Source organism: Dendrobates tinctorius, unplaced genomic scaffold (genome assembly GCF_039654945.1).
Source record: "Dendrobates tinctorius isolate UK_male_01 unplaced genomic scaffold, ASM3965494v1 ptg000158l, whole genome shotgun sequence".
In the NCBI taxonomy this organism is placed as follows: Eukaryota; Metazoa; Chordata; class Amphibia; order Anura; family Dendrobatidae; genus Dendrobates; species Dendrobates tinctorius.
This window is the reverse complement of record NW_027361825.1, coordinates 6,615,527-6,641,624: the sequence shown is the minus strand read 5'-3', so window position 1 is coordinate 6,641,624 and position 26,098 is coordinate 6,615,527. Positions and strand designations below refer to the sequence as shown.

The 26,098-nt window shown below is 48.1% G+C and overlaps 1 protein-coding gene across 2 annotated transcripts; it reads right to left on the bottom strand.

Annotated features, from left to right (window-relative positions):
• Window positions 1-51: 51 nt before the first annotated feature.
• Window positions 52-25,303, bottom strand: VARS2 (valyl-tRNA synthetase 2, mitochondrial). 2 transcript variants are annotated; one of them, XM_073548839.1, is made up of 30 exons: window positions 25,154-25,303; window positions 24,100-24,262; window positions 23,950-24,031; window positions 23,231-23,331; window positions 22,529-22,650; window positions 21,551-21,617; window positions 21,229-21,326; window positions 21,069-21,150; window positions 20,710-20,829; window positions 19,693-19,801; window positions 19,530-19,618; window positions 19,143-19,233; window positions 18,934-19,061; window positions 18,759-18,862; window positions 17,740-17,821; window positions 17,577-17,653; window positions 17,184-17,262; window positions 16,989-17,103; window positions 16,779-16,849; window positions 15,531-15,656; window positions 14,734-14,838; window positions 14,051-14,119; window positions 12,124-12,202; window positions 11,789-11,916; window positions 10,918-11,070; window positions 10,040-10,240; window positions 9,850-9,961; window positions 914-1,104; window positions 520-612; window positions 52-409 (listed from the first exon to the last, which is right to left on the bottom strand). In XM_073548839.1, exons 2-30 carry the CDS (start codon window positions 24,238-24,240, stop codon window positions 356-358), a joined length of 3,069 nt encoding a protein of 1,022 aa, XP_073404940.1. In that variant the 5' UTR covers window positions 24,241-24,262; window positions 25,154-25,303; the 3' UTR covers window positions 52-355. The 2 variants fall into 2 exon arrangements, with proteins under 2 accessions (XP_073404940.1, XP_073404939.1); XM_073548838.1 differs by having other exon boundaries at window positions 25,104-25,257.
• Window positions 25,304-26,098: the final 795 nt, after the last annotated feature.

The window sequence follows — 26,098 nt, the reverse complement described above, 5'->3', positions numbered from 1 at the left end:
GTATCAGGCCTCTAAGCTCCCTCTATTAGTAAAAAATAGGTCATAAGAAAATAGTTTTTCTAAACCGGAGAATCCCTTTATGATAATACCGCCATCAGTTCTGAGAAAGTGTTGCATCGACCCATCCATGCAGCCAATAAAGAGGATAACAATGAAGTTCCAGCTTGTAAAATTAGACATTGTACAAGAAAAAGTCTATACAGTAGATCAATACGCACAGCGATAGCCGAGGAACCGAGAGCGGCACATAGGCAGTACACCTGCTCCCTCAGGTCAAATAAATCAGCGCTTGTGATACACACGGTGACCACAAGGTGGTGCTCACTACTTAGGCTCAGCGCTTGCATCTTCCCTCCTAAGACAAACGTTCCAAGGTCTCCATTATATGTCGTATTCTTGAGATTTTTGTCTGCAGAGAATTGTAGAGAATAAAAAGAAGAAATGACAATAAAGAAGACGTCCGACAATGATGGGAACGTCCACATAGACGTGTCCAGCTCTGCAGCTATGAGGACCTACCTCTGTCTCCTCCATCTTGCCTTTTCGCTGGTTCTCTAACTTGTTGAGTTTAGACTGCAGCTTCTGGATTTCAGAGGACGGATCCACTAATCCCTTAAGAAAAAAAAATTGTTAAACTGAGCAAAACTTGGAAAAAAAGTTCTAAAACTTCATCATTATAAAAGGAAAAGTTCTGTAACTTTATATTGTAGTTTGAAAGATCTTTGCTTTCAGCAAGGGAACAGGAGCAGAAGTCATGTCCAATCTCGGGTGCTGTTGTGAGCCCTGCGCCTGGAATCACACCGACAATGCTTCCATTCACTCACAGCAAGCAGAGATCTTTAAAAAACAAAAATGTTATGATGGGGAGGCGCCTTGGGGAATCGGGTACCTATCCAACACGCAGGTTACTTACCTTCAGGTTCATGTACACGTGACAGCTATCGGTCACTTCTCCTGAGGCCCACCCAGGACCATCCCCGGGAGCCTGGGGTGCAGCCCCTGACAGGTGCAGGTGAATAGGGCCAGAGAATGAGAGGGTCTGCAGCGGAGACAGGAACGACTGAAGACAGAGAAGGTTGTCTTCTTGGGAGCAGGAGATATGGACTAGGGAATAAAGCAGTTACTTAAATGGTTACTTAATATGTAAATATTTCTTAAAGCAGTTGTCCTCCCATTAAATATCATAGTAACATAGTTATTAAGGTTGAAGGAAAACTAAGTCCATCTAGTTCAACCCATATCCTGTCCTAACATGTTGATCCAGAGGAAGGCAAAAAAAACCCATGTGGCAAACAGTAAGCTTCACTTTAGGGGAGGGCATGTCCTAGCTGGCCATGTGAGAGGACACTCAGGAGAGAGCGCCCGCTGCCAATGAAAGATTAATCCTGTGCAGGCTTTATTACCTGCCCTAAATCAAGTGCTGACTGCTGTCTGGAGGTCCCAGGACCAAAGGAGTGCAAGTCGGGTGGTCTGCAGAGGGAGAAATGACCAGGAGAAGACAGCGAGATTCGGGTGGAGGAGAGGCGGGAGCAATCCAAGATGGCGCCGCGGCCAGGGAGGAAGCTGCAAAAGCTAACGCCGCATGTCAGAAGCACATGGCGGCCGCTGCAAAGCTCCAGCAGTTTGCAAGGGTGGAAGCGGTGGAGGAGGCAGAAACACCAGGAGGCGATGGATCGGATAAGGAGGAGGAGGAGGTGACTTCTGAAGATGAGACTGAGGTACAGACGGGGCAGGGGGAAGGAATATGGCTGTGGTATCAGAGGCTTAGAATGAAGAGAGATCAGGAGGGGAGCCCGACCCTGAGGGATGTTTTCAATTTGGTCTCCTCATGTAAGCAGACCCTGCAGGAGGTGAAAGGTGAAATAGCGCACATAAATAAAGCTCTGCAGAAAGTGGATAAGTGCATGGGTGCAGTAGAGGAGAGGGTGAGCACTGCAGAAGATCATGTTGTAAAGCAGAGAAAAAGTTTGCTCAGGCACTGTCAGAACTGATTGCAAAAAATGAGGACCTGGAGAACAGGGCTAGAAGGAATAACCTCCTTATTATGGGCCTGCCAGAAAAAACAGAAGGGAGAAATCCCACTGAGTTTATTGAATGTTGGCTGAGGGAGAAAATTGGAGCTGAGATGCTGACGAAAGTCTTTGCCGTGGAAAGGGCTCACAGGGTCCCTCTACTACCCCCTGCCCCGGGTGCTAACCCCAGTACTATGCTTGCTAAAATACTGAACTACAGGGAAAGAGACATTATTCTCAGGAGGGCCAGAGAAGTGGAGGATCTAACTGTCTACGGACAGAGGATTGCCATTTATCCGGATTATTCAGCTGCGGTCCAAAAGCAGAGAATGAGTCAAGAGACGTTTGAGAGAGCTGGGGGTGCAGTATTCCATGCTGTTCCCAGCGAGGTTGCGAGTGGTAGCCTTTGAAAAAATCCATTTTTTTCTTTCACCAGAGGACGCTACCCAGTGGATGGATATTAATGCTAAGAAGTTACAAGCTAAAGGGAACTGAGCACCTGTGCTAATTCGGGTGTGAGTTGTTTTTCATGCCTAGAATGGGAGAGATGAGTCTTCTTGCTACATGCTCCCTTTTGGCATTGTTCGCAGATTTTGGAATATTTAGTCTGTATTTACATGCTCTTTTTGATGTTATATACAGTTTGGGAGGAGGTGGTGTTCTGACATGGAGTGCTGCGGCGACGCAATGTAATTTCTCTTTAATGTGGAATGTTTTAGTGGTGTGGTTTCGATGGTGGCGGGAGGGGAAAGTCGAACAAAGAGAGTGTGTGTATTGGGCAGAGGAGCCCCGCTCTCAATGAGGGGAAGATGCTATAGTTTTGGGAGGGGAAAGGGGGGGGGGGGGGGGGAAGGGGAAGTTTAGTGGGGGAGGGTCCGGAAGACTGCTTGTATGGAAGGGAGGGGTTGATGCACAGTATATTTAAGTGATGTTATGGGGGTTCAGATTAAAGTTCTGAGCTGGAATGTAAGAGGCTTGGCTGATAGGACCAGGAGGGCGACTGTCCTGCAGTATGTTCGAGACTAGAGGGCTTCTTTGATATGTTTACTTGAGACGCACTTGATGCGAGAGAGTGTGGAGATGTTGAAAAGGAATTGGATACAGAAGGCTTATCACTCCACCTTCTCTACGTACTCAAGGGGGGTGTCGGTCTTAGTTCCCATGGGGACAAGATATGAGGAAATGGAAGTGCATGTTGATGCGGATGAACAATATGTGGTGGTGATATGTAAGATGTTTGGGGTGCTTTTGTGTGTTGTCGCCATGTATATCCCGCCCCCATATTCAAGCAGGAAAATCAGAGAAGTGATGGAACTGACTGGTCGTAAAGGAGGTATGCCTCTTTTGATTATTGGGGATCTCAATAACATATATGATGACTTCTGGTACAAGAACACTCAAAATAGGACACAGGGTCATGTCACCTCATTTGGCACATATATACAGGAGAGTGGGTTAGTTGATTTGTGGAGGGTGAGACATATTGGGGAAAGGGGATACTCATGTTATTCACCAGCACATAGCACCCTGTCTAGAATAGACATGGCTTTGGGAAATGAGATGATGGATTCAATGGTGAAAGAGGTGAGGTATCTGCCTAGGGCAGTCTCGGATCACTGCCCAGTTGAGGTGGAGTTGCGGTCGGCGGAGACACTGGTTGGGCGCAGGGGAGAGTGGAAAATTCACCCTAACTGGTTGAATAGCTTAGATCTAGAGGGAATACAACGGGAGGTGGTGGAGTATTTTACCTTTAATGAGGGTAGCGCTGAGATGTCTATTGTCTGGGATGCTATGAAGGCGTATCTGAGAGGGTTATTATTTAGGGATATTAGTAGATGTAAGGCAAAGTCTAAGCAGCTGGAGAAGGAAGCGATAGAGAGGTTAAAGGAAGCCGAGGACGAAATGGTGACTCTCAACACGGTGGAAGCTAGAAATAGAATGAAGGTTGCACAAAAGAATGTAGATGAAATCTTCCTAAACCGAGCCGAAAGGTGAAGGGAATTCCAGCAGCTGGCTTTTTATCAAGATGGTGAGAGTGTGGGACACATGTTGTCGCTGGTGGTTTCAGCCCAGAGGGGTACCTCACATGTGCATTCTCTGTTTTCGGGGGATAGCACTAGAGTGTCGGAAAGTGCGGACATTTTGAATGTTTTCACTGAATTTTACACAGATTTGTACTCCTCTCGGGCGGGAGCGTCGGTTGAGGACACTGTGGCTTTTTTAGAGGGGATTGAACTTCCCAGACTGGAGAATGAGGACAGAGAATGTCTGGAGGCTCCCATCACTGAGGAGGAGTTGAGAAAGGCCCTGGGGTCAATGACGAAAGGGAAAGCACCGGGGATGGATGGGCTTCCAGTCGATGTTTTTAAAAGGGATGGAAGAGGTGTTGATACCAAAACTTAAAGTGATGTTGGAAGAGGCCAGAAGTAAGGGGATCTTGCCGTTGTCTATGAGAGAAGCTATAATAGTTGTCATCCCAAAGGGAGATAAGGATCCTCAGATGCCAGAATCATATAGACCAATTTCACTGCTCACAACGGATGCTAAACTCCTAGCCAAGGTGTTGGCGATTAGGCTGTCGGGTGTTGTTTCTAAATTAGTACACCCAGACCAGTCTGGATTCATGCCTGACAGGTCTACGGCTGTCAACCTGAGAAGGCTTTTCTTGAATATGCAGTTGCAAGCTGATAACTCTGGCCAGAGGGTGGTTGCATCGTTGGATGCCCATAAGGCATTTGACAGTGTGGAATGGAGCTATTTATGGCAGGTCCTGCTTCATTTGGGATTCGGCCCACAATTTATTTCTTGGGTTCGGTTATTATATACGCAACCACTGGCTAGGATAAGAGTGAATGAAATGCTATCATACACGGTAGAACTTCACAGAGTGACGAGGCAGGGGTGTCCGCTCTCCCCTCTTATTTGCGCTGGCGATGGAACCACTGGCCGCCAAAATTCAGCAATCAAGGGAAGTCTCCAGATTCAAATATGGCCTGGTAGAGGAAAAAATTGCGCTATACGCAGACGATGTCTTGCTATTTCTAAGTGACCCAAAAACATCGCTGGGTAACGCCATACAACTTATTGAAGGGTTTGGGAGGTTGTCGGGATTGGTGATCAACTGGGGTAAATCCAATTTGTTTGCAATAGACGACACGATGGAAGGTTTAAGGGGAACAGTAGAGGAGGGCAGGCTTAAAGTAGTGGATCAAGTATTTGGAATATGGGTATCGCTGCCAATCTCAGATTATTTACAGAAAAACTTGACTCCCATGTTAGATGCTCTCAAGGCGAAAATAGGAGCTTGGATTAAGTTGCACTTGTCGGTAGTGGGCCGGGTTAATTTAATTAAAATGATTCTGATGCCCCAAATTTTGTACATTCTGCATAATGCACCTGTCTGGATATTTCGGGGGAAATTTAGACAAATAAACGTCCTGTTCAGGGGACTGGTGTGGGGGAAGAAACACCCTCGTATTAGACTGGAATCCCTTCAACGCCCTAAGGATGATGGGGGTCTGGCCTTGCCTAATCCTGAAATATACTTCCTTGCGGCCCAGTGCCAGCACTTGAGAGGGTGGTCGCTTGAAGCGACTTCTGGTGGGATGCAACACATTTTGGAAAAACTGACAAATCGGTGTCCAGTGGTACAATGTTTGGAGGATGGCTCACTGGGGGTGCCTGGGAAACAACTCCCCACATTATCTTTGATAAACTCTGGAGAACGGTTAAACAAATTCGGGGGGTTACTGGCCTGACCCGATTCTCGCCAATTTGGGATAATATTAATCTACCAGAATTCAGATGCATGGGAAGACTGGGCGAATGGCAGGATAGAGGGATCCATTTTGTTTTCCAGATTGTGGACCCACAGGGACTGGAATCCTTTTCTCAGCTACAATCGGAATTTGGGCTCAGAGATTCGGGTGGGTTCCATTATGCACGGATGAAGCACGCATTTATAGCTCAGTGTAAGAGTTGCAATCTTGAAATACAGGGGGATATTGTCTTGGGAGTATGTATGTGGGAAGGGGTCTACAAGTGGGGTTATATCCTCTTTGTATAGGGATCTGTTGCATGCTTTCCTATTATCATGGCTGAGTGAGCCGTATAGACTGTCTCAGCTCTATATAATACACAGTGTACAAGTCACCGGATGTACAGTTCAAGGCTGGTCTAAGAACAACGTCTGAATGTCCCCGATGCCGAAACGAAGATGCAGGCATATTTCATATGATGTGAACGTGCCAGACATTGTTTTCTTTCTGGATGGTGGTCTTGTGTCGGGTAGAGGGAGCATACAGATGCGTGGTTCCAAAGGATCCAGTGATATGTTTGTTGGGTGATGTGGATGAGATTATAGTATATAATACCTTGAAGACAGCAATAGACAGACTACTCTACATGGCTCGGAAAGTGATTGCGAGAAATTGGATACAAGAGGAGCCGCCCTCGAGAGGAGAATATCTTAAATATGTGAAAAATACCATTATGCTAGAAAAGGAGGTTTACAAAAAAAGAGGGAAATTGGCGCTAAATGAAAAGCTATGGTTGCCTTGGCTAGAGTTTGTTTAAGATCTCGGATATATGCTGGGGGGGGCCTGGCGGTACCTTGAATATGTGAGATGCTACCTGTAATGTCACGAATAGTGGAAGGATTTTACTACCCTTTATTTTTCTCTATAGATGAAGAATATATGGACAATACAAGTGGTCTAATAGGGTTTTGGGGGGGGTTGTTAGTACATAGGGGTGTTAATATGTTAAAGTGATTACCTTTGGAAAATTTGTATTCTGATATGTTTTTTCTGAATAAAAATCTACTTGAGAAAAAAGCTTCACATTGGGGAAAAAAATTCCTTCCCAACTCCACATACGGCAATCAGACTAGCTCCCTGGATCAACGCAATATTAAGGAAACTAGTGTATATACCCTGTAATATTATACTTTTCAAGAAAGGCATCCAGTCCTTTCTTAAAATTTTAGTAGGGAATCACTCATTATATCATATGGCAGAGAGTTCCATAGTCTCACTGCTCTTACAGTAAAGAATCCACGTCTGAGTATGCTTAAACCTTCTTTCCTCCAGAAGTAGAGGATGCCCCCTTGTCCCCGTCACAGGTCTAAGAGTAAAAAGATCATTAGAAAGGTCTTTGTACTGTCCCCACATATATTTATACATTGTAATAAGATCACCCCTAAGCCTTCGATTCTCCAAACTAAATAACCCCAAGTGTAATAACCTGTCTTGGTATTGCAGACCCCCTAGTTCCCCAATAACCTTGGTCGCTCTTCTCTGCACCCGCTCCAGTTCAGCTATGTCTTTCTTATACACCGGAGACCAGAACTGTACACAGTATTCTAAGTGTGGTCGCACTAGTGACTTATATAGAGGTAAAATTATGTTCTCCTCATGAGCATCTATGCCTCTTTTAATGCATCCCATTATTTTGCCTTTGCAGCAGCTGCCTGACAATGGCCACTAAATGTGAGTTTGTCGTCCACCCATACACCCAGGTCTTTTTCAGTGACTGTTTTGCCCAGTGTTTTACAATTAAGCACATAATTATACATCTTGTTCGTTCTACCCAAGTGCATGACCTTACATTTATCCCCAATTAAAGCTCATTTGCCATTTATCAGCCCAAGCTTCTAGTTTACATAAATCCTCCTGTAATATAAAATTGTCCTCCTCTGTATTGATTACCCTGCAGAGTTTAGTGTCATCTGCAAATATTGAAATTCTACTCTCTATGCCCCCTACAAGGTCATTAATAAATGTTAAAAAGTGGGTCCAATACTGACCCCTGTGGTACCCCACTGCTAACCGTGACCCAGTCCGAGTGTGCTCCATTAATAACCACCCTTTGTTTCCTATCCCTGAGCCAGCTCTTAACCCACCTACACATATTTTCCCCTGTCCCCATTGTTCTCATTTTATGTATCAACCTTTTGTGTGGCACCGTATCAAAAGCTTTTGAAAAGTCCATGTACACCACGTCCACTGCATTCCCTTGGTCCAGTCCGGAACTTACCTCTTCATAAAAGCTTATCAGATTAGTCTGACAGGAACGGTCCCTCGTAAACCCATGTTGATATTGGGTCATGAGGTTATTCTTCTCCAGATACTCCAGTATAGTATCTCTTAGAAAACCCTCCAGGATTTTACCCACAGTTGAGGTTAAACTTACTGGCCTATAATTTCCAAGTTCAGTTTTTGTCCCCTTTTTGAATATTGGCACCACATTTGCTATACGCCAGTCCTGTGGTACAGACCCTGTTATTATGGAATCTTTAAAGATTAAAAATAATGGTCTATGACAGTGCTTAATTCCTGCAGTACTCCAGGGTGTATCCCATTCAGGCCCGGGGATTTGTCAATTTTAGTGATTTTTAGATGCCGCCGCACTTCCTGATGGGTTAAGCAGGTGACATTTATTGGAGAATTTTAGTTATCACCAATCATGTTATCCGTCATGGGATTTTCTTGTGTAAATACTGTTGGAAAAAAAGTCATTTAGCATATTGGCTTTTTCCTCATCCACCATTTCACCCAGACTATTTTTAAGGGGAACAACACTATTTTTTTTTTAGTTTCTTACTATTTATGTAGTTAAAGAATATTTTGGGATTAATTTTACTTTCTCTGGCAATGAGTCTCTCTGTCTCAATCTTTGCTGTCTTGATTTGCTTTTTACATAATTTATTTAATCTTCTGTATTTATTTAATGCCTTATCACTACCTACTTGCTTTAATTCTCTAAATGCTTTATTTTTGTCACTTATTGCACCCCTTACAGCTCTATTTAGCCATAGTGGTTTCCTCCTATTTCTAACAGATTTATTCCCATACGGTATATATTGTGCACAGGTCCTATTCAGGATGCTAATAAACGTCTCCCATATTCTGTGTGTATTTTTATGTCACACAAGTCATAAATGTACATTATTCCTCATTTACTCAGTGTTAAAAATATGATCCGGTGATGAATTAGAATATTTCTTAAACAATACGGCGCTACCTGGTGCACAAAATGTATAGCAATGCTCGCGTCCATCTAATGAGCGGAAACAAGGTGCTACCTGGTGTACAAAATGTATAGCAATGGGCGCGTCCATCTAATGAGCGGAAACACGGGGCCATCTGGTGTACAAAATGTATAGCAATGCGCGCATCCATCTAATGAGAGGAACCACGGCGCCACCTGGTGTACAAAATGTATAGCAATGTGCGCGTCCATCTAGTGAGCGGAAACACAGCCCCACCTAGTGTACAAAATGTATAGCAATGTGTGTGTCCATCTAATGAGCGGAAACACGGCGCCACCTGGTGTACAAAATGTATAGCAACGTGCGCGTCCATCTAGTGAGCAGAAATACAGCCCCACCTGGTGTACAAAATGTATAGCAATGTGCGTGTCCATCTAATGAACGGAAACATGGCACCACCTAGTGTACAAAATGTATAGCAATGTGCATGTCCATCTAGTGAGCGGAGACCTTTTGGTCACACATGCTCAATAGCCATAGTCTGCTCATCAGGAGAGGAGCAAGCCTCTACAAGGATTACTCTCTAGCTTCCAGAGGAGGAAGGAGACAGATTTTGGCTGACTTTTTTTTATATACTTGGTGTTTCAATTCCCTGCTTGCTGTCTGCGAGTAGGACTGGCATCACATCCAGGACATGAAAATAGACCAAGCTGAGATTTTGCCACAATCTCCATCCTGTGTAGACAATCCTTTATTGGCCCCGATTCTCTCTCCTGCCCTGCTAGTCTGCGGCATTATTTAAGCTTTGCCGCAGGACTACCCCTTTATTTCCCAGTAACCCTTTACCTTCAGGCCTGGCCTTTGTCAGGTTGTAGTCGCTCCTCAGGCCGCGTAATGTCCGCACCACAGAGTATACGAAGTCAAAGCGCCGAGTCTCCTCTGGATACGACCAGTGACCCTGTGAGAGGAGCGGAGGAGTGCGTGATGCCATAATACCGCCATCACTATGGACGAGACGCGGCTTCTATTACCGTACCGTGTGCCCAGGCCGGGGGTACTCTGCCACACAGACACTGGGTGCATGCCAGGATGGCGATGATGGCAGTCGCTGCCACAGTTCTTCTGACAGGTAAGGGGTGAAGGGCGCAAGAAGCCGAAGAGTCACCTCCGCCCCCCGGTACAGCACCTGCCGAACGTCGGAGCCGCCAGAACCCTTCAGAGTGGGTTTTACAGCTTCCTGTACAAAAAAAAAGAAGATGTGTTACTATGTGTACGCAGCTCCACTGCTGAGTAATGTGTCTCCATAGTGACAGACTACAAACCAGCCCTATGTGTAGCCAGAGCCTGCAGTCGCCTTCCCTCTAGTGAAGGGTGGAGAGAGAGGGAGGGACCCAATGCTGCAGGGTAGGGTTACACATTGGTCTGCCTTAGAGCTGTATTCACAAAACGGCACATTTTTAATGATGACCATTTGTAAAACTTAGCTTTTTACTGTCCTGATTTATTGAAAGAAAATAAAAAATAGGATTAACAACCTACCGTTTTTTGTATACATCTCCTATGCAGACCCATCCTGAAGTCCTGGGTTATCACACATGACTGCAGGACCAGACTACACACAGGAAAGGTTTGTAGTCTGTTGCTATGGAGCCACATTAGTCCGCATAGGAGCTGTATGCACAAAACGGTGGGAGACTATTTATAAATATTGCAAAATTTTTTTTTTTTTTAATTACTTGACTTGATATTTTACATTCTGTATTTTATCCACTCACCCGTGACCCAGGCAGCCAATCAGGAGTCACGCACATCAGATAATGAAGTAGTGGCGGAGCAAAAGTGGCACAACTCCCAGCAGGAAACTGTCAGTGCATGCTGGGGGTTGTAGTTGTGCGCCAGCCGCAGACCACTCACCACGTAGATATCGCAGTAGTTCTTCAGCCAGAAGCCATGAATGGCGGCAGTGACCTGGTGAATCTCGTAGCTCCGCAGCTTCTCCTCGCACTCCTCCGTCACCTGCCGAAGTCGGTCCAGCAGCCATTGGTCCAAGGGGGCCGACGGCCTCAGCTGATGAGAAGAAAGCAGAATTTATGTAACCCCCGACAGCTTGAAAGATGGCGCAATCTCCCATCCTCTACTCTGGGACCACCGCTCCATTCACATCTATGGGAACGTAGACTTTCTCCATCTGTCCAATAAAAGTGAATGGAGCGGTGGTCACACAGCAGATATTGGGGTCAGTCGAGGTCCCAGAGGTTACACCTCCAACAAACTGCGGAGACCTATCCTCTGGCTTCCCCACCAATCCTAAGGGTGAAGGGGTCCGCAGTGGGTCCCTTTCATAGATTTGCTCCCGGGCACACTCGAGTGAGTGGGGGGACCAGCAACAGTTCCCTGCACAGAAGGGGGGCCCGAGGGATGGGAAGACATTCTCAGGATCGGTCAGACCCCCGCGATCAGCTGCCATTAATAAGAATGAACAACCTATTTAAGCTTAAAATTTGCTTGGTTCTTAAGGGGATTGTCCTCCTGCTGTTTGCAGCCCCAAACTCCGTGTACTGGCCATTCTCAGGTACTGAAGGTCGGCCCCCATTCACTGTAATAGGACCTGAGAACGGCCACTCCAAAGTGTACAGCGCTGTGCTGTTCGACCTCCGTCACCGCTATGTCAGATATCGGACCCCCACTGACCCGACGCCGAGGATAGCCCATCAATATCATAGTCCTAGACCATCCCTTTAAGGAATTAAAATGAAATGGAAAATATGACAACAGCTTTCCTTACCTCTTCCATGGGCAGAGGGGTAAACCCTTCCCCCTGTGCGGCCAGTGCGAATCTCACCCCATTCCACACTTTGTTGCAGAAATGTCTCACGGCGAGAACAGAAGCGACATCCAGATTAATGTCGTCACCTGGAAGCGGAAAGGGGTATACGGCATCAGATCTCAGGGATATGGCAGAGACATAGACCGGAGAGATGTCATATGATGGCAAAAAGTGCGCGACAGCCAAGATGCAGTACCAGACACAGCCATGGGAAAAGAGGGGGCAATGTAACAAGAAAAAATAAATCTAATATGTGCCATCTGTCTCCACAAAGACAGGAGTGTGAACTTCACCTTGTACACGATGAGAGCAGAGGGCGAATCTCAGGGCGTCGGTGCCACACTCCGGGATCCCGTGCGGGTAATCCTTTACCTGGGAGAAGAATCAGACAAGAAATGGTGTCCTATCATCGGAGCGCGTCTCATCTCAGTCCTGCCATCCAGCACTAGGGTACAGGGACAACAAAAGCGGCAAATGCCCAATGGGCCGCTACCTCAGGGGACCTCCACCACAGAAGCCTTAAGCACAGGAGACCTCCACTGCAGGGGACCTTGACCACAGAAGCCTCCAGCACAGGAGCCACCGCAGGGGACCTCCACCGCAAAAGCCTCCACCGCAGAAGACCTCCACCGCAGAAGACCTCCACCGCAGAAGACCTCCACCGCAGAAGACCTCCACCGCAGAAGACCTCCACCGCAGAAGACCTCCACCGCAGAAGACCTCCACCGCAGAAGACCTCCACCGCAGAAGACCTCCACCGCAGAAGACCTCCACCGCAGAAGACCTCCACCGCAGAAGACCTCCACCGCAGAAGACCTCCACCGCAGAAGACCTCCACCGCAGAAGACCTCCACCGCAGAAGACCTCCACCGCAGAAGACCTCCACCGCAGAAGACCTCCACCGCAGAAGACCTCCACCGCAGAAGACCTCCACCGCAGAAGACCTCCACCGCAGAAGACCTCCACCGCAGAAGACCTCCACCGCAGAAGACCTCCACCGCAGAAGACCTCCACCGCAGAAGACCTCCACCGCAGAAGACCTCCACCGCAGAAGACCTCCACCGCAGAAGACCTCCACCGCAGAAGACCTCCACCGCAGAAGACCTCCACCGCAGAAGACCTCCACCGCAGAAGACCTCCACCGCAGAAGACCTCCACCGCAGAAGACCTCCACCGCAGAAGACCTCCACCGCAGAAGACCTCCACCGCAGAAGACCTCCACCGCAGAAGACCTCCACCGCAGAAGACCTCCACCGCAGAAGACCTCCACCGCAGGGGACCTCCACCGCAGGGGACCTCCACCGCAGGGGACCTCCACCGCAGGGGACCTCCACTGCAGAAGACTCCACCGCAGGGGACCTCCACTGCAGAAGACTCCACCGCAGGGGACCTCCACTGCAGAAGACTCCACCGCAGGGGACCTCCACTGCAGAAGACTCCACCGCAGGGGACCTCCACTGCAGAAGACTCCACCCCAGGGGACCTCCACTGCAGAAGACTCCACCCCAGGGGACCTCCACTGCAGAAGACTCCACCCCAGGGGACCTCCACTGCAGAAGACTCCACCACAGGGGACCTCCACTGCAGAAGACTCCACCACAGGGGACCTCCACTGCAGAAGATTCCACCGCAGGGGACCTCCACTGCAGAAGATTCCAACGCAGGGGACCTCCACTGCAGAAGACTCCAACGCAGGGGACCTCCACTGCAGAAGACTCCAACGCAGGGGACCTCCACTGCAGAAGACTCCAACGCAGGGGACCTCCACTACAAAAGCCTCCACCACAGAAGTCTCTACTGCAGGGGACATCCACCGCAAAAGACTCCACCGCAGGGGACCTCCACCGCAGAAACCTCTCCCGCAGGGGACCTCCACCGCACAGGACCTCCACCGTAGAAGCCTCAACTGCACAGGACCTCCACTGCAGAAGGCTCCACAAGATGGGACCTCCACCGCAGAAGTCTATACAGCAGAGGGCTTCCCCTACAGAAGCATCCACCACACAGGACCTCCACAATGTAAGTCTCTACAGCAGGGGACCTCTATCGCAGAAGCCTCCACCATGGGGGACCTTCACTGTTTTTTTACAGAATATAGAGTGTTATGAAACCATATGGCTTTTGTATTTGTGGGCACTGTATGGCGGTAGTATTCGTACATTTGATATCATTACTATTTCCAATTTTCTTCAAAGTCTTAGACAACTCCATCCATCTTACCAGTCCGGACTCTGCTAATTTAAACTCTCGCGGGTCTAAATTTCCCTCCTTCAATTTTTCCTGCAGATTCTGTGAAGATAAAATGAAGAACATTAATGAAGACGCAAGTCTGCTTATCTGGTCTAGAAATCTGGCACAATTTGTGCAAGCTGGAGCAGAAACGTTTCAGGACAGAAACAAAAATCCAAGAGGTCCTCACTTTGGTCTGCACTCATATTCTAAACCATCACTGCATAGTATAGCAGCTACATAGAATCATGCAGCAGTGGGAGAAGGGAGCTGGCTGTCAGACACTGCCGGGCTACATGAACAGGGGACAGAGCTGGTTTATAACCAAATCTCTGCCGTGCGGATCGCTCTACATACAGTACAGGGCAAGTGCCCTGTATGCAGCATAGGACGCTCTGTTAGAACTTCCTCCTCTAAACTCAGCGAGCTTTGTGATTGCAGGAGGGAGAAGGAACTGCATGGTCCTTAAAGACCCAGTCGGGTCTGCTGTACACTCTGGAAGCTAAATTTCCCCTGTAACTAGGGATAATATACCAGCCTCAGTTACAGGGGAAAACGACAATAAAAAATAATGTATTCATATTTTACAAAGCCCCCAAGAGTCATAGTCAGCGATACAGGACCGTTTTACCAGGTTGTTACAGCAAGCGGAGGTACCAGGGAGATTCACTCACCTCCAGGGAAATTCCGGTTATCACGTCGAGAGGATCAAGAACATTTCCTAGAGATTTGCTCATCTTCCGCCCATGAGCATCTCGGACCATGGAATGCAGGAACACCTGAGGGGAAATACAGAGGAAAGTAACCAGAAGGCAGCCGAAAACATGAACCACAAGCGCCAGTCGCAATGCTCAGGAGGCGAGGAATTAAAGGGGTTGTATGAGATTAAGTCATAATAGGTATCAGGAGCCGAGCGCACCCCACAGACAGCAGCCAGTATACTGAGCTCCAATCGGAAACTAAAATGTGGGTAAAATGAAAAAAAGTTAAAAATTCTTCAAATGGTTAGAATGAGCTCACCGGCTGATTCTCAGTTAACCCAATTAGCAGCCAGCAATCGACAGTGCAAAAAGGGGGACTACAGGAGGCAAATAAAGCAAAATGTTTAATGACCTAATTGCAAAATTTTAACCAAAAGTACATGTATTTAAGAAAAAAAATTGCACTCAAAAGATACAAATGTAGAAATTGTAAAATCCCCTTAAAGGCTTTTACACTTTCCACAGTTCTCTTTAAATAGAAGCTACTGGGTGTCCTGGAATTGGGAACCCCACTGACTAGCAGAGATCTATGGAAATCCCAGCAGTAAGTGATTAACATCCCTGCAGCTCCCCCGCAGGGGAAGTGAAGTATTACACAATGCACAAATAATGCTCAGACATGACGGGTCCTCCATGATGAAATAGATGTCCAAAGGGGGTTTAACAAAATGGGTCTTCAACGGCAGACATCCCCTTTATTATGGAGGTACCTCTCTGAATGGTAACTGCCCTGTGAGCTGTTCTCCTAACATCGCCATCCGGGCCACCCAAAAGAACAGGAGGTCACTGCCCGTCTCCAGGAGGGAGTTGGGGTAAAAGTCCTCCAGATCTTTAGTCTGTAAGAAAGAGACAATGAGCAAAAAACAATCCCACCCCACTCCGCTCCGTCCACAGAAGAAAAAACAGATTTTATTTTATTTTAACCCCTTCACCCCTTGGGCGATTATCCATTTTTTGCTCCCCTTCTTCCGAAAGCCATAACTTTTTTATTTCTCCATCAATACGGCTGTGTAAGGACTTGTTTTTTGCGAGACCAGGTGTACTTTTGAAAGGCACCATTCATTTTATTGATTTTACCACATAGTGTACTGGAAAACTGTGAAATTGCAAAAATAAGTGCAATTCCACAATTGTTTTTTGGATTTTTAATTTACCAAGTTCACTAAATTCTAAAACTGACCTGCCATCAAGATTATCCAGGTCATTACGAGTTCACAGATACCAAAACATGTCTAGGTTGTTTTTTCATTTAAGTGGTGAAAAAAAATTATTTGTATGAAAAAAACTCAGTGTCAGTGACTGAAGGCGGCAATTAACAGGTTAACAGCTGCGGGTGGATTTGGGATTAAACAAGTCATCATGTGCTGGGATAAGTGTGGACGTATGATGTAAGTGTGCATCGTCCGTCGTGAAGGGGTTAAACAAAGTTCGTTCAGATTTTTTTTATTTCTTTTTTCACCACTTAAATATATATATTTTTTTTAAACTATACAAGTCTGGTATCGCTGTGATGGTACATACCGAGAGAATTGTGTTTCCAGGTTATTTTTACTTCACATTGAACATCGTAAAAAAAAAAAATACAACTCACAAAATAGTGTTGAAATTGTATTTTTTCACCATTTTACCATATTTGTGAGTTCTTTCCCCTTTTTTCAGTACATTATATGGTAAAATGAATTGTGTCATTCAAAAATTCGAACAAGCCCCGATACGACAACATGGATGGGAAAATATAGGAGGTACTGCTTTTGGAAGGAACAGAGGGAAAAAAAAACAAAACAAAAAAAAAAAAAATAGTTCCTGCAGATAGAGGGAGCTCAGGAGTTTATGGCAGGCATTGAACTCTGCAATACCACAGTGTGCAGTGAGCTCCTCCTGGTGGTGACTGCAGGAAGCTACAATATAAATCAGCGATGGGAAACTAGTAATAAATCTTCTCATAAGGCAGAACTCACCGGCTCCGGCCATCCCAGCATTGCAAACGGAAAGAGAGCGGATGAAAACCAAGTATCGAGAACGTCTTCATCTACATGGGAAGAAGAGCTTCTACAATCACGCTGCTTTTATCCAACATCGCAGGATAGGAGGCGTGCCGCATTAGCAGATATTCTGGATTATTGGGCGGTTATATAAAGCTCACTTGTAGACGTAACCCAAGTCCTCACCTCTTCTAAGGCTGAGCTCGCACTCCGGTTTTCCTAACACGTTGGCGGCTTTCCTCCTGGCTTCTGATTCGCTGTGAGCAGCTACCCAGAATCCTTCGCTTTCGTCCTCATTATCCTGCGGCGCATACAACTGGGGGTCAGCGACAAGCTGGACTCTGATATATAGACCGCACCCTTACACTGGAGGTCACTAACCAGGAGAGAAGGCGACGCGGACACCAGGTAAGCGGGAATCTGATGCCCCCACCACAGCTGCCGCGAGATGCACCAGTCGCTGGAATAAAAGAACATCCCAACAATTAATAAGGGCACATTTATTAAGAGGAACTGGTTCAGACTTCAAAATGGGGCATGTCCCTGAACAACTAATTGCATCATTCTATGAGCGCAGCCTGCAGTGTAAAGTATGGAGGTTTACATTAGTCATGGTTATGCTGGGACATGGATCCTCTATTCCAGTGGCTTTTCAACTGCTCTAGCACTACAACTCCTAGCATGACCTGAGATGCTAGGAGATATAGTTTTCTGCTTGGAACCCTACAAGGCGGTGAAACTACAACTCCCAGCATGCCCCCAATATGAAGCTACCTGATGTTCGAGAGCCAGTTCTTCCAGTTCTTCTGGTGATAGGACGGCGTGATCCTCATCTGCCCCGACTCCACGGCCTTGGGAAAGCATCACGTCGTCATATGAGAAGACATGGAGGGTGATGGGGTGGGATACAATAATGTAAGAACATAACGGCCCCTACCCTTACAGCTTTTTGGGCCATTTTTTCACAGTTCACAAACCACTGGCGCTTCAGTAAGTGTTCAATCACGTCACCGGAGCGGCTGCAAGACAAAGAAATGGGGTAATTGTTCCTGTCCAGACTTGTTTGCTGTTCCTGCAATCACCAACAGATGGAGCTGCATGCACAGGGATCCATTACAGTGAACATCTGTGATCAGTGACCTGCCTCTAGTGGTGGCTCCATGGAATAGCATTGTATCACTGAATTGATCTCTATAGGTGACGATTTGGCACTCGATCATAAAAATAAAAAAACCATTTCTGAAGTTGTTAAACTTTATTGTATGATGAAATGGGGGTCAGAAGTTTATAAACTAAGGAAAACCCACAGAGAAAGTTCATACAATCATATCCCCAATTCCAAGACTTAAGGTCTCGGGACTGAATTTACTTACGATCTGACATCTTGGGTCGCCGTCTGCGACCTGAATTAATTTCTGGATCTGATGTCGGCAGTTTGAATTCATTGTGGGGGTCTGACATTTGGAGTTCAGTATAATTTCACAGTTTGGGTTCTAAATTAATTGTTCTGTATCTTGAAAATTCCTTTTTTTTTTTTATTTTCTTCGGAAAGTATTAGTGCGGTTTTCCACTGCGGACTCCCCCCTGCGGATTTGGAGACAGGGGATGGGGAAAACCGCACAAAACAAGTGACATGCTACGGATTTTGTACCGCAGGAAAACCGCGCGGAAAAATCCGCAGCGTCTGCACAGCAGTTTCTTTTTTTTCATTGATTTTAAGGCTACTGTACATCACAATGCGGATATGCAACGTTTCTGCGCGGTAAAATCCGCTGCGGAACCGCTGCAAATCTGCATCGTGTACACACAGCCTCAATTTCTAGGTTTCATAGCGTCATCCTACTTGGAAAGTTTGCTGTAATCTGCCGATGTGCCAACAGATGGCGCTGGTTGTAGTCAGTCAGCGCCACCTGGTGGCTGCACAGAGCACTGCATCAGGATGGCAGATGGTCTCACCTACAGACGGGCAGCAGCATTGAATGCTCGCAGTCTCCTCTATAAAGTCCTTTCTCCTTCAGTGCGGTCACAACCTGCTCCCGAGCATCGAATCTTTTCACTCCCTGTAAGAACGCACAGACACATTAGAACCCTGACCAATATGAGAGAAGGGGGCATACAGAGAGCATCAGACCTGTATCCAATCCCCGCAGGCTTCCGTCATGGATCCATCTTCCCCGATCACAGAAATCGATGGGAGTGTCAGGTCTTGTGCCATCTCGAAGTCTACGGGGCTGTGAGCAGGGGTCACCTTTACGGCTCCTAGAAGAAAAAATGGCCAGCGAGGGTCACAATGCCACCTAGTAAGCCATAGCTGTAGTCACCACGCAGGGCTGTACTGACCGGTGCCAAACTCCGGGTTCACCAGCCGATGGGCGACAACAGGGAGAAGACGGCCAGAGAAGGGGTGACGGAGCCTTCTGCCATGGAAGCTCTAAGAAAGAATGATTCCCAGGTCAGTCCTGCGGTCTGGACATGTATATAAATCACCCCCCTGACATAAAGAGCCGTCACCCAACCCCCTTCTGCCATGTACCACTGCCTCCTGCCACCATCACTAGGGGGCGCTTACAGGACATGAGCTGCATACGGCTCCTGTAGGGTTCACAGAAAAACTAATATGGCAGCAAAAGAGGCATTCAAAAGGCTCCCAGCTACAAAGATAACCCACTGGCACCTCGGACACGTGTTGGGAGAGGACAGCGCTGCAGTCAGTGATTGGACACTCACCAGGTACCTGGGGTCGTCTGGATGGACCGCGACAGCTGTGTCTCCCAGCATGGTTTCCGGACGTGTGGTGGCAACAAGGATTTCACCATCTGTAATGCAAGGACGGCAGCTGAGTGATCAAGAGGCCGCACTGAAGGGGGGCGCTATCGGCTGATGGATCTACCTCCTTCTTCTATGGGGTAAGCGAAACTGAACAGGAGTCCAAACGGGACTTTCCTCTCGTAGTCGGGCACGGACAGGTAGGTCTTACCACCCAGCTGCCGAGTCTCCACCTGTGGAAAGAGAAAATGATGTGTGGGGTATAGTGAGAACATGTCTCCCCCACACCCCCGTGTCAAAGGGCAGCAGACAGGACGGTCTATGTCTCCCTTCCGTGTCGAGGGGAGGTGGACAACGCGGTCTATGTCTTCTCTACGCACTGAGTGATGGCAGATGACGAAGTCCACATCTCCTCTCCGTGTTGAGGGGTGGCGGACATGATCCATGTCTCCATTCGGTGTCGAGGGGCGGTGTACCACACAGTCCATGTTTTCCCTCCGTGTCAAGGGGCAATGGACGGAACGGTCCATGTCAAGGGGTGACGGAATGGAATGATCCACGGACGACGTGGTCCATGTCTCCCTTCAGTGTCAAGGGGCAGTGGACGACACAGTCCATGTCTCCCCTCTGCGCTGAGTGATGGCGGACGATGAAATCCAGGTCTCCCTTCCGTGACAAGGGGCGGTGGACGACATGGTCCACATCTGCAATCCGTGCCAAGGGGCGGTGGACGACATGGTCCGTGTCTTCACTCCATGTCGAGGGGAAACGGACGGGACGGTCCATGTCAAGGAGTGGCAGAATGGGATGGTCCCAGTCTCCCCTCCGTGTCGAGGAGCGGCGGAAGGGACAGTCCATGTCTCCCCTCAATGTCAAGGGGCAGCAGACGGCTTGGTCCACGTCTCCCCTCAGTGTCGAGAGACAACAGACGCCACAGTCCACATCTCCTCTCTATTTCAAGGAGCAGGGGAGGACAGGGTAGTCCATGTCTCCTCTACATGTCAAGAGACGACGGTCCGGACAGTCCATGTTTCCCCTCCATGATGGGGTGGCGGATATAAACATCTCCCCTCTATATCAGAGGCAGCAGACAGTCCACCATTTACCTATCAGAGGTGGTGGCCGGGCGGCCATGTCTTACCTCAATATCAGAGATGGCGGATCGGAGGGCGCAGGACCAATTCACAAGACGATGCCGGCGACGAACCAAACCACTCTCGTAGAGATGGATGAAGGCTTCAGACACTGCGCGAGAGAAACGCTGGGGATGAAAGAAGAAGATCAGGACTGGGAGAGACCGCAATGATTACCGGGGAGGATGAGATTGTACTGCACCATGGAATAGGAAGGCTCTATATAAATCAGAGCAATTACTTCTATAGAAAGGCCTCCGGATGTTATAAGAGAACAACAGTGGCATTTAAATGGTTAAACAGCGGCAGTCAGACCTCAGAAGTCAGCGTCAGGTGCAGGCGATGGCGCCGTGTAACAGAGTCTCACCTCGTCCATAGTGAAGCAGGATCGGTCCCAGTCCAGAGACGCCCCGAGGGACCGCAGCTGCTGATAAATCCTGTCCCCTTTACTGCAGGAAGGAAGAAAGCGACAAAGTCAGAGAAATAAAGACGCTCCAGCCACGGCCCAGACTGATCGCACCTCTTACCTCTCCTTCCATCGCCACACGGCCCCAAGAAACTCCTCCCGACCCAAATCATGGCGAGAGATGCCCCCTTCTTTATACAGGTTCTTCTCCACCACGGTCTATGAAAGGGAAACAGTGGCGAGTCAGCCTGAGGGACTACAACTCCCAGCATGTGGCATTCTGAGAGCTGCATTAATGCACTGAATACCTGTGCAGCCTGGTAATAGGGCAGCACAAGCCCCATTCACTTCATAGGGGTTCAGATTTCACAAGGATTGAGCCGTGGCACCCATGATAAAATCCACGTGAAATCTGCCTGTTTACTACAGATCCAGAGCCATACCTGAGTGGCGATCCCCGCGTGATCAGATCCTGGCACCCACAGCACCTTCTCACCCAGCATCCTCCTCCTGACCAAGAAGAAAGCAGAGACACATGGAACTATGATGTGACTTCACTCTGCTCTGATCGCTGCTGAATTAAAGGTTGTGGTGGATTCAAAGAAAAAAAAAAAAGAGGGGGGGGGGTTGTCTGCAATTTTTCATTTTTTTTCCTCCCAAAAATAGCTCCTCTCCAGTGTACAGGCAGCGTGTGGTATTACGAAACGGTATCACCTAAAAAGCTGCAATATCAGTGGCTCGGCTTCTGCTTGACACAGGGCAGCTTTTCCACTGTCAGCTCATGACCGCTGCTGTGTAGAGGGGGCTGGCTAAGCCAGCTTCCCTGTAGGTCTATACATTGGCAGAGACAGGGCCGGCTTTGCTATGGAAATGCGCAGCCGGCCGCCTTCACACAGGACCACACAGGAAACGTCACCTATAGATCAAGCAGAAGCCGGAAGTTTAATAGTGGAAATGCATTAATATAAATACAATAGTTTTTTAAACGGACAATCCAGTTAACTCATTGCACCGGGTGAATTGTCATTACTTCCATTTACTTTTTCGCCTCTTCCCAAGAAGCTTGAACCTGCGATCGGTCGATCACTTGTTCAATATAGTAAAGCCCGTAGGCAGAAATGGGGTCTTCAAAATAATCCACTGCCACCCTGAGATAACATCATGAAGGGCAGATGGGCAGGGAGCAATAGAAAACCCTTTAAATGTCGCAGTCAGAAACTGACAGCTGCATGTAAGCGGTTAAACATCAGCAAAGAGAGTCAGATCCGGTCACTGGAGTCCACAGCGCATTGTTGGGGCCCCTCATGTGACGGATCCAGCACTTCTGTTCTATGGTGGATCACAACCACAGAATTTCCAGACACAGGTGTGAACACGACCTTAGGTCTGCTCTGCTTTTCAGATATTAAGCTTCTACTCACCAGCGCACCAGAGAGTCCTCGATGGCGACGGTGAGAGCGTGGCCCAGGTGGAGGGAGCCGGTAACGTTGGGAGGAGGGATGCAGAGCGAGAAGATTTGGGGTCGGGCGTGGGGGAGACGACTCTGATGGGAGAAACAACAACAAAAAATTATTATATTTATCACGTTACATCTACCTATGTGAACCGGCTGGGAACAAGCTGTGGATTTGGTGTCTTTTCTTCCCTCTACCAGTTACAGGTCAGGTGACACAATCTGGCCATAATAGCACGGACCAGGAGAACCTCGTCACCAGCACATTTTAACCGCACAATGAATGTAGCAAAAATAACAGAGAAAATGCATTTTTTACTTCCCCATTTCTCCGCACTTGGAATTTTTTTCCCTTTTATTTTCAATATTTTCTATGGTAAAGTGAATGGCGACAAAACTAAAACTCATCCCAAAAAAACACAAGACCTCGTACGGCGATGTCGATGGGAAAAGGAAGAGGCAAAAACGAAAAAGCAAAAAAGACAGAAAACGGCCAGGTCCTGAATGGGTTAATTAAAAAGTAAGAATCTGCAGCTGCGTCTCCCTCGTCTTCCCTTGCCTTGTTTTTCATTCAGTGCAATGCATGGTCCAAAAGTAGGGGGCGCTCCTTACTATAATGGGGGGGTCACTCCAAGTAGGAGCGGTGCTGCCTCTTACACATCGTCCTCACCTGGTACTCCGGCTTAAAGAATCCCTGCTTCACCCACCAGGAATACCACGCGGCCTCCACGTATCGGGGACTGTACGCCATCGGGAGCGGCACACTGGTATCTAGTAATGAAATATAAAGCATCAATCAGGAAAGGCCAGCAGAGTATACAGTCTATGTACCGTCATAGTGTGCCCGCGTAGGGCCAGGCAGGCCACAGAGCCAACGTACTGCCATACTGTGCACACACAGCGTCAGACAGGCCACATATAGAGAACCAACATACTGCGATAGTGTGCTCACAGTGTCAGACAGGTCACATATACAGAGCCAACTGCCATACTGTGCCCACATAGTGTAAGACAGGTCACATATAAAGAGCCAACTGCCATAGTGTGCCCACATAGTGTAAGACAGGCCACATAAACAGAGCCAACATACTGCCATACTGTGCCCAACCAGAGCCACAAAGTGCAGACATAATGCCATCTTGTTACTCCAGAGCGACACAGTACCACCTGCTGCTTGACATTACTGCTGTACTCCCTCCCCACTGATGCAGTAAGAATCACTGCCCCCTATGGCACCGCCGCCATCTCTCATCATCCATTTTCCCATGGAGCGGTGATGCTGCCCTCTTCTGACAGCAGCAGGTATCACAGGTAATGTCTGCCTGACATCACTAGTCCTCCAGATACTGAGGGAAGAACAGACTGATGGTGCCCAATCCTCTGTTTTACCTTTCTTTTCTCCAGGCGCCGTGCGACCTTCATACTCGATGGTCTCCTTGTCTTGCCAGCGCTGGCCTTTCCCTGGAGCCGCCTGCGGACACATTGCGCCTATTAATGAACATACACTGTATACGCTGCTCGATATAAGGCGTTACACACCGTCTCCAGTGCGGCGTCCTCCTCCCTCTGACACTGCCGGCGTCGCCGACGCTCATCCCTCCTGCTCCGCTCTGTCACGTTAGCGATGCCCCTGCAGGGAGCTCCCCCAATGGCCCCGCGGGCACGGACGGGGAGCAGCATTGTAAGGGGCAGGGGAGGAGGCCTAAAAAAAATAAAAAACAGAAACAACCGACCAATGTCACGAGAAACTGTGAAAAATCAGACGATAAAAGTGAGATCGTTGTGCTGTGTGAAGCCCCTTTAAGACACAAAACCACAACACAGCACTATGGGTATTTTTGTGCAGATATCTGGCGGCACTAGATTAGCACAGCATGGCGGTATTATGTGGCCGCTGTATAGTAAGTATAAGGGGTTCATGATGGACGCTATTATTTAGATGTAATATTATGTGGGCGCAGTCTGGGAGAGGACTATTAGGCGGCACTACATATACACGGACAGGGAGGGTTATTTAGGAACTACGGGGGGGATATTTGGCTTCTTTCTGGGTTTATTGTACGGCCGCATTGAGGATGTGTTCATTAGCAAATGAACGGTGGTATTATTCAGTATAGGGCGGTATTATACGGGTTTAGTATTTAGGAACAGTATGGCGGCATTATTTTTATTATGTGGCGATATATGGGCACAGTTTGTGAGTCAATAACTGTACGGCACTATTATATGGACACAGCTAGGGCCATATAGTATGGTGACATTACCTGTGCAATATATGGCGGCATTACATGACTAGAATTAGGGAGTAATGTTTAGGAACTGCTGGGGGGCAGAATGGGCACGTTACATGGGGGCCATTAGCAGCGGTATAATGCTGGCACTTGCATATTGTGCAGGAATAACTGGACAGTACATTACTTGGGGTCTATATGGCAGTGCAGGGTGGGCAGGCGGGGAGCTTTGCTGTGTAGCAGTACCATATAAGGATATTATGTGGGTACAGTCAGAGAATGTCACATTGAGGCACAGTATGGCGGTATTACGTGTGCTGTGCGCCAGTCTGAGCCTCCTCCCGTCCTCCGCTCACACTGACCTCCACTCTCCGCAGCGCGGCTCTCACGCTCCTGACAGCCGGAAGTCTTGGGCGTTCCAGCACAGAATCCACCAATCAGGACTCTCAGTTTCCATTCTGGAAGCGAGGCTTGGATGAAAGGCTTCAACCAATACAAGAAAAGAAATCCCAGACATTCGTGGGCGTGGCCTCACTTTTTGCACCAATCAGAGTCCAGGTGTATTTCGTTATTTGCTTTTATGTGGTTTTCTTCGGCGCAGCTGCAGTGTAGGTAGCTAGCTCCTGTGATGTCGCGCAGGTGGGAGCTGCCTGCCCTTATGTGTGCTGTGCGGGCTGAGGAAGGGGCGGGATGGTCAGTAAGGGGTGGTTCACATTGCGGCACTAACGCTATGTATTATGGATACGGTAACGCACCCATTGGCCGCAATTAGGTAACGCATCCTAAGGCATGTCAAAATCAGCATGCGTTAGCGATGATGCATTACTTTATGACGCACCCTCAAACGCGGTCTACCGCACAGCGAACATACGCGTTCACTGTACATAGACCTGTATGGGTAGCGCATGGTAACGAACTGCTACCATGCGTTAGTGCATATGGTAGCGCTATGGGCAAAAATGTGAAAAATTACATCTGCGTTAGAGCATCCGTCTAATGGGTCCGTTAAACGGGTGCCCCTAATGCAATGTGAACCTAGCCTAACGTGTGCAAGGGCAGAGAAAAGTGCAGGTAATATCAGGAGCGAGATGCAGGGTGGGGGCAGGTCAAGTCCGGTCTGGTTGGGGTGCTGTATGGTGATGGACAGGTCCGGTTGCGGGCTTGACAGGTCTGGTTGGGGGACTGGATTGTGGCCGGTGGGCAGGTCTGGTCCAGTTGGAGGCTTGAGGGTGGCGTGCGGGCAGGTCCTGGCAGATTGGGGGATTGATAGTGGTGGGCAGGCTGTTCTGGGATGGAGGATGGCTGCA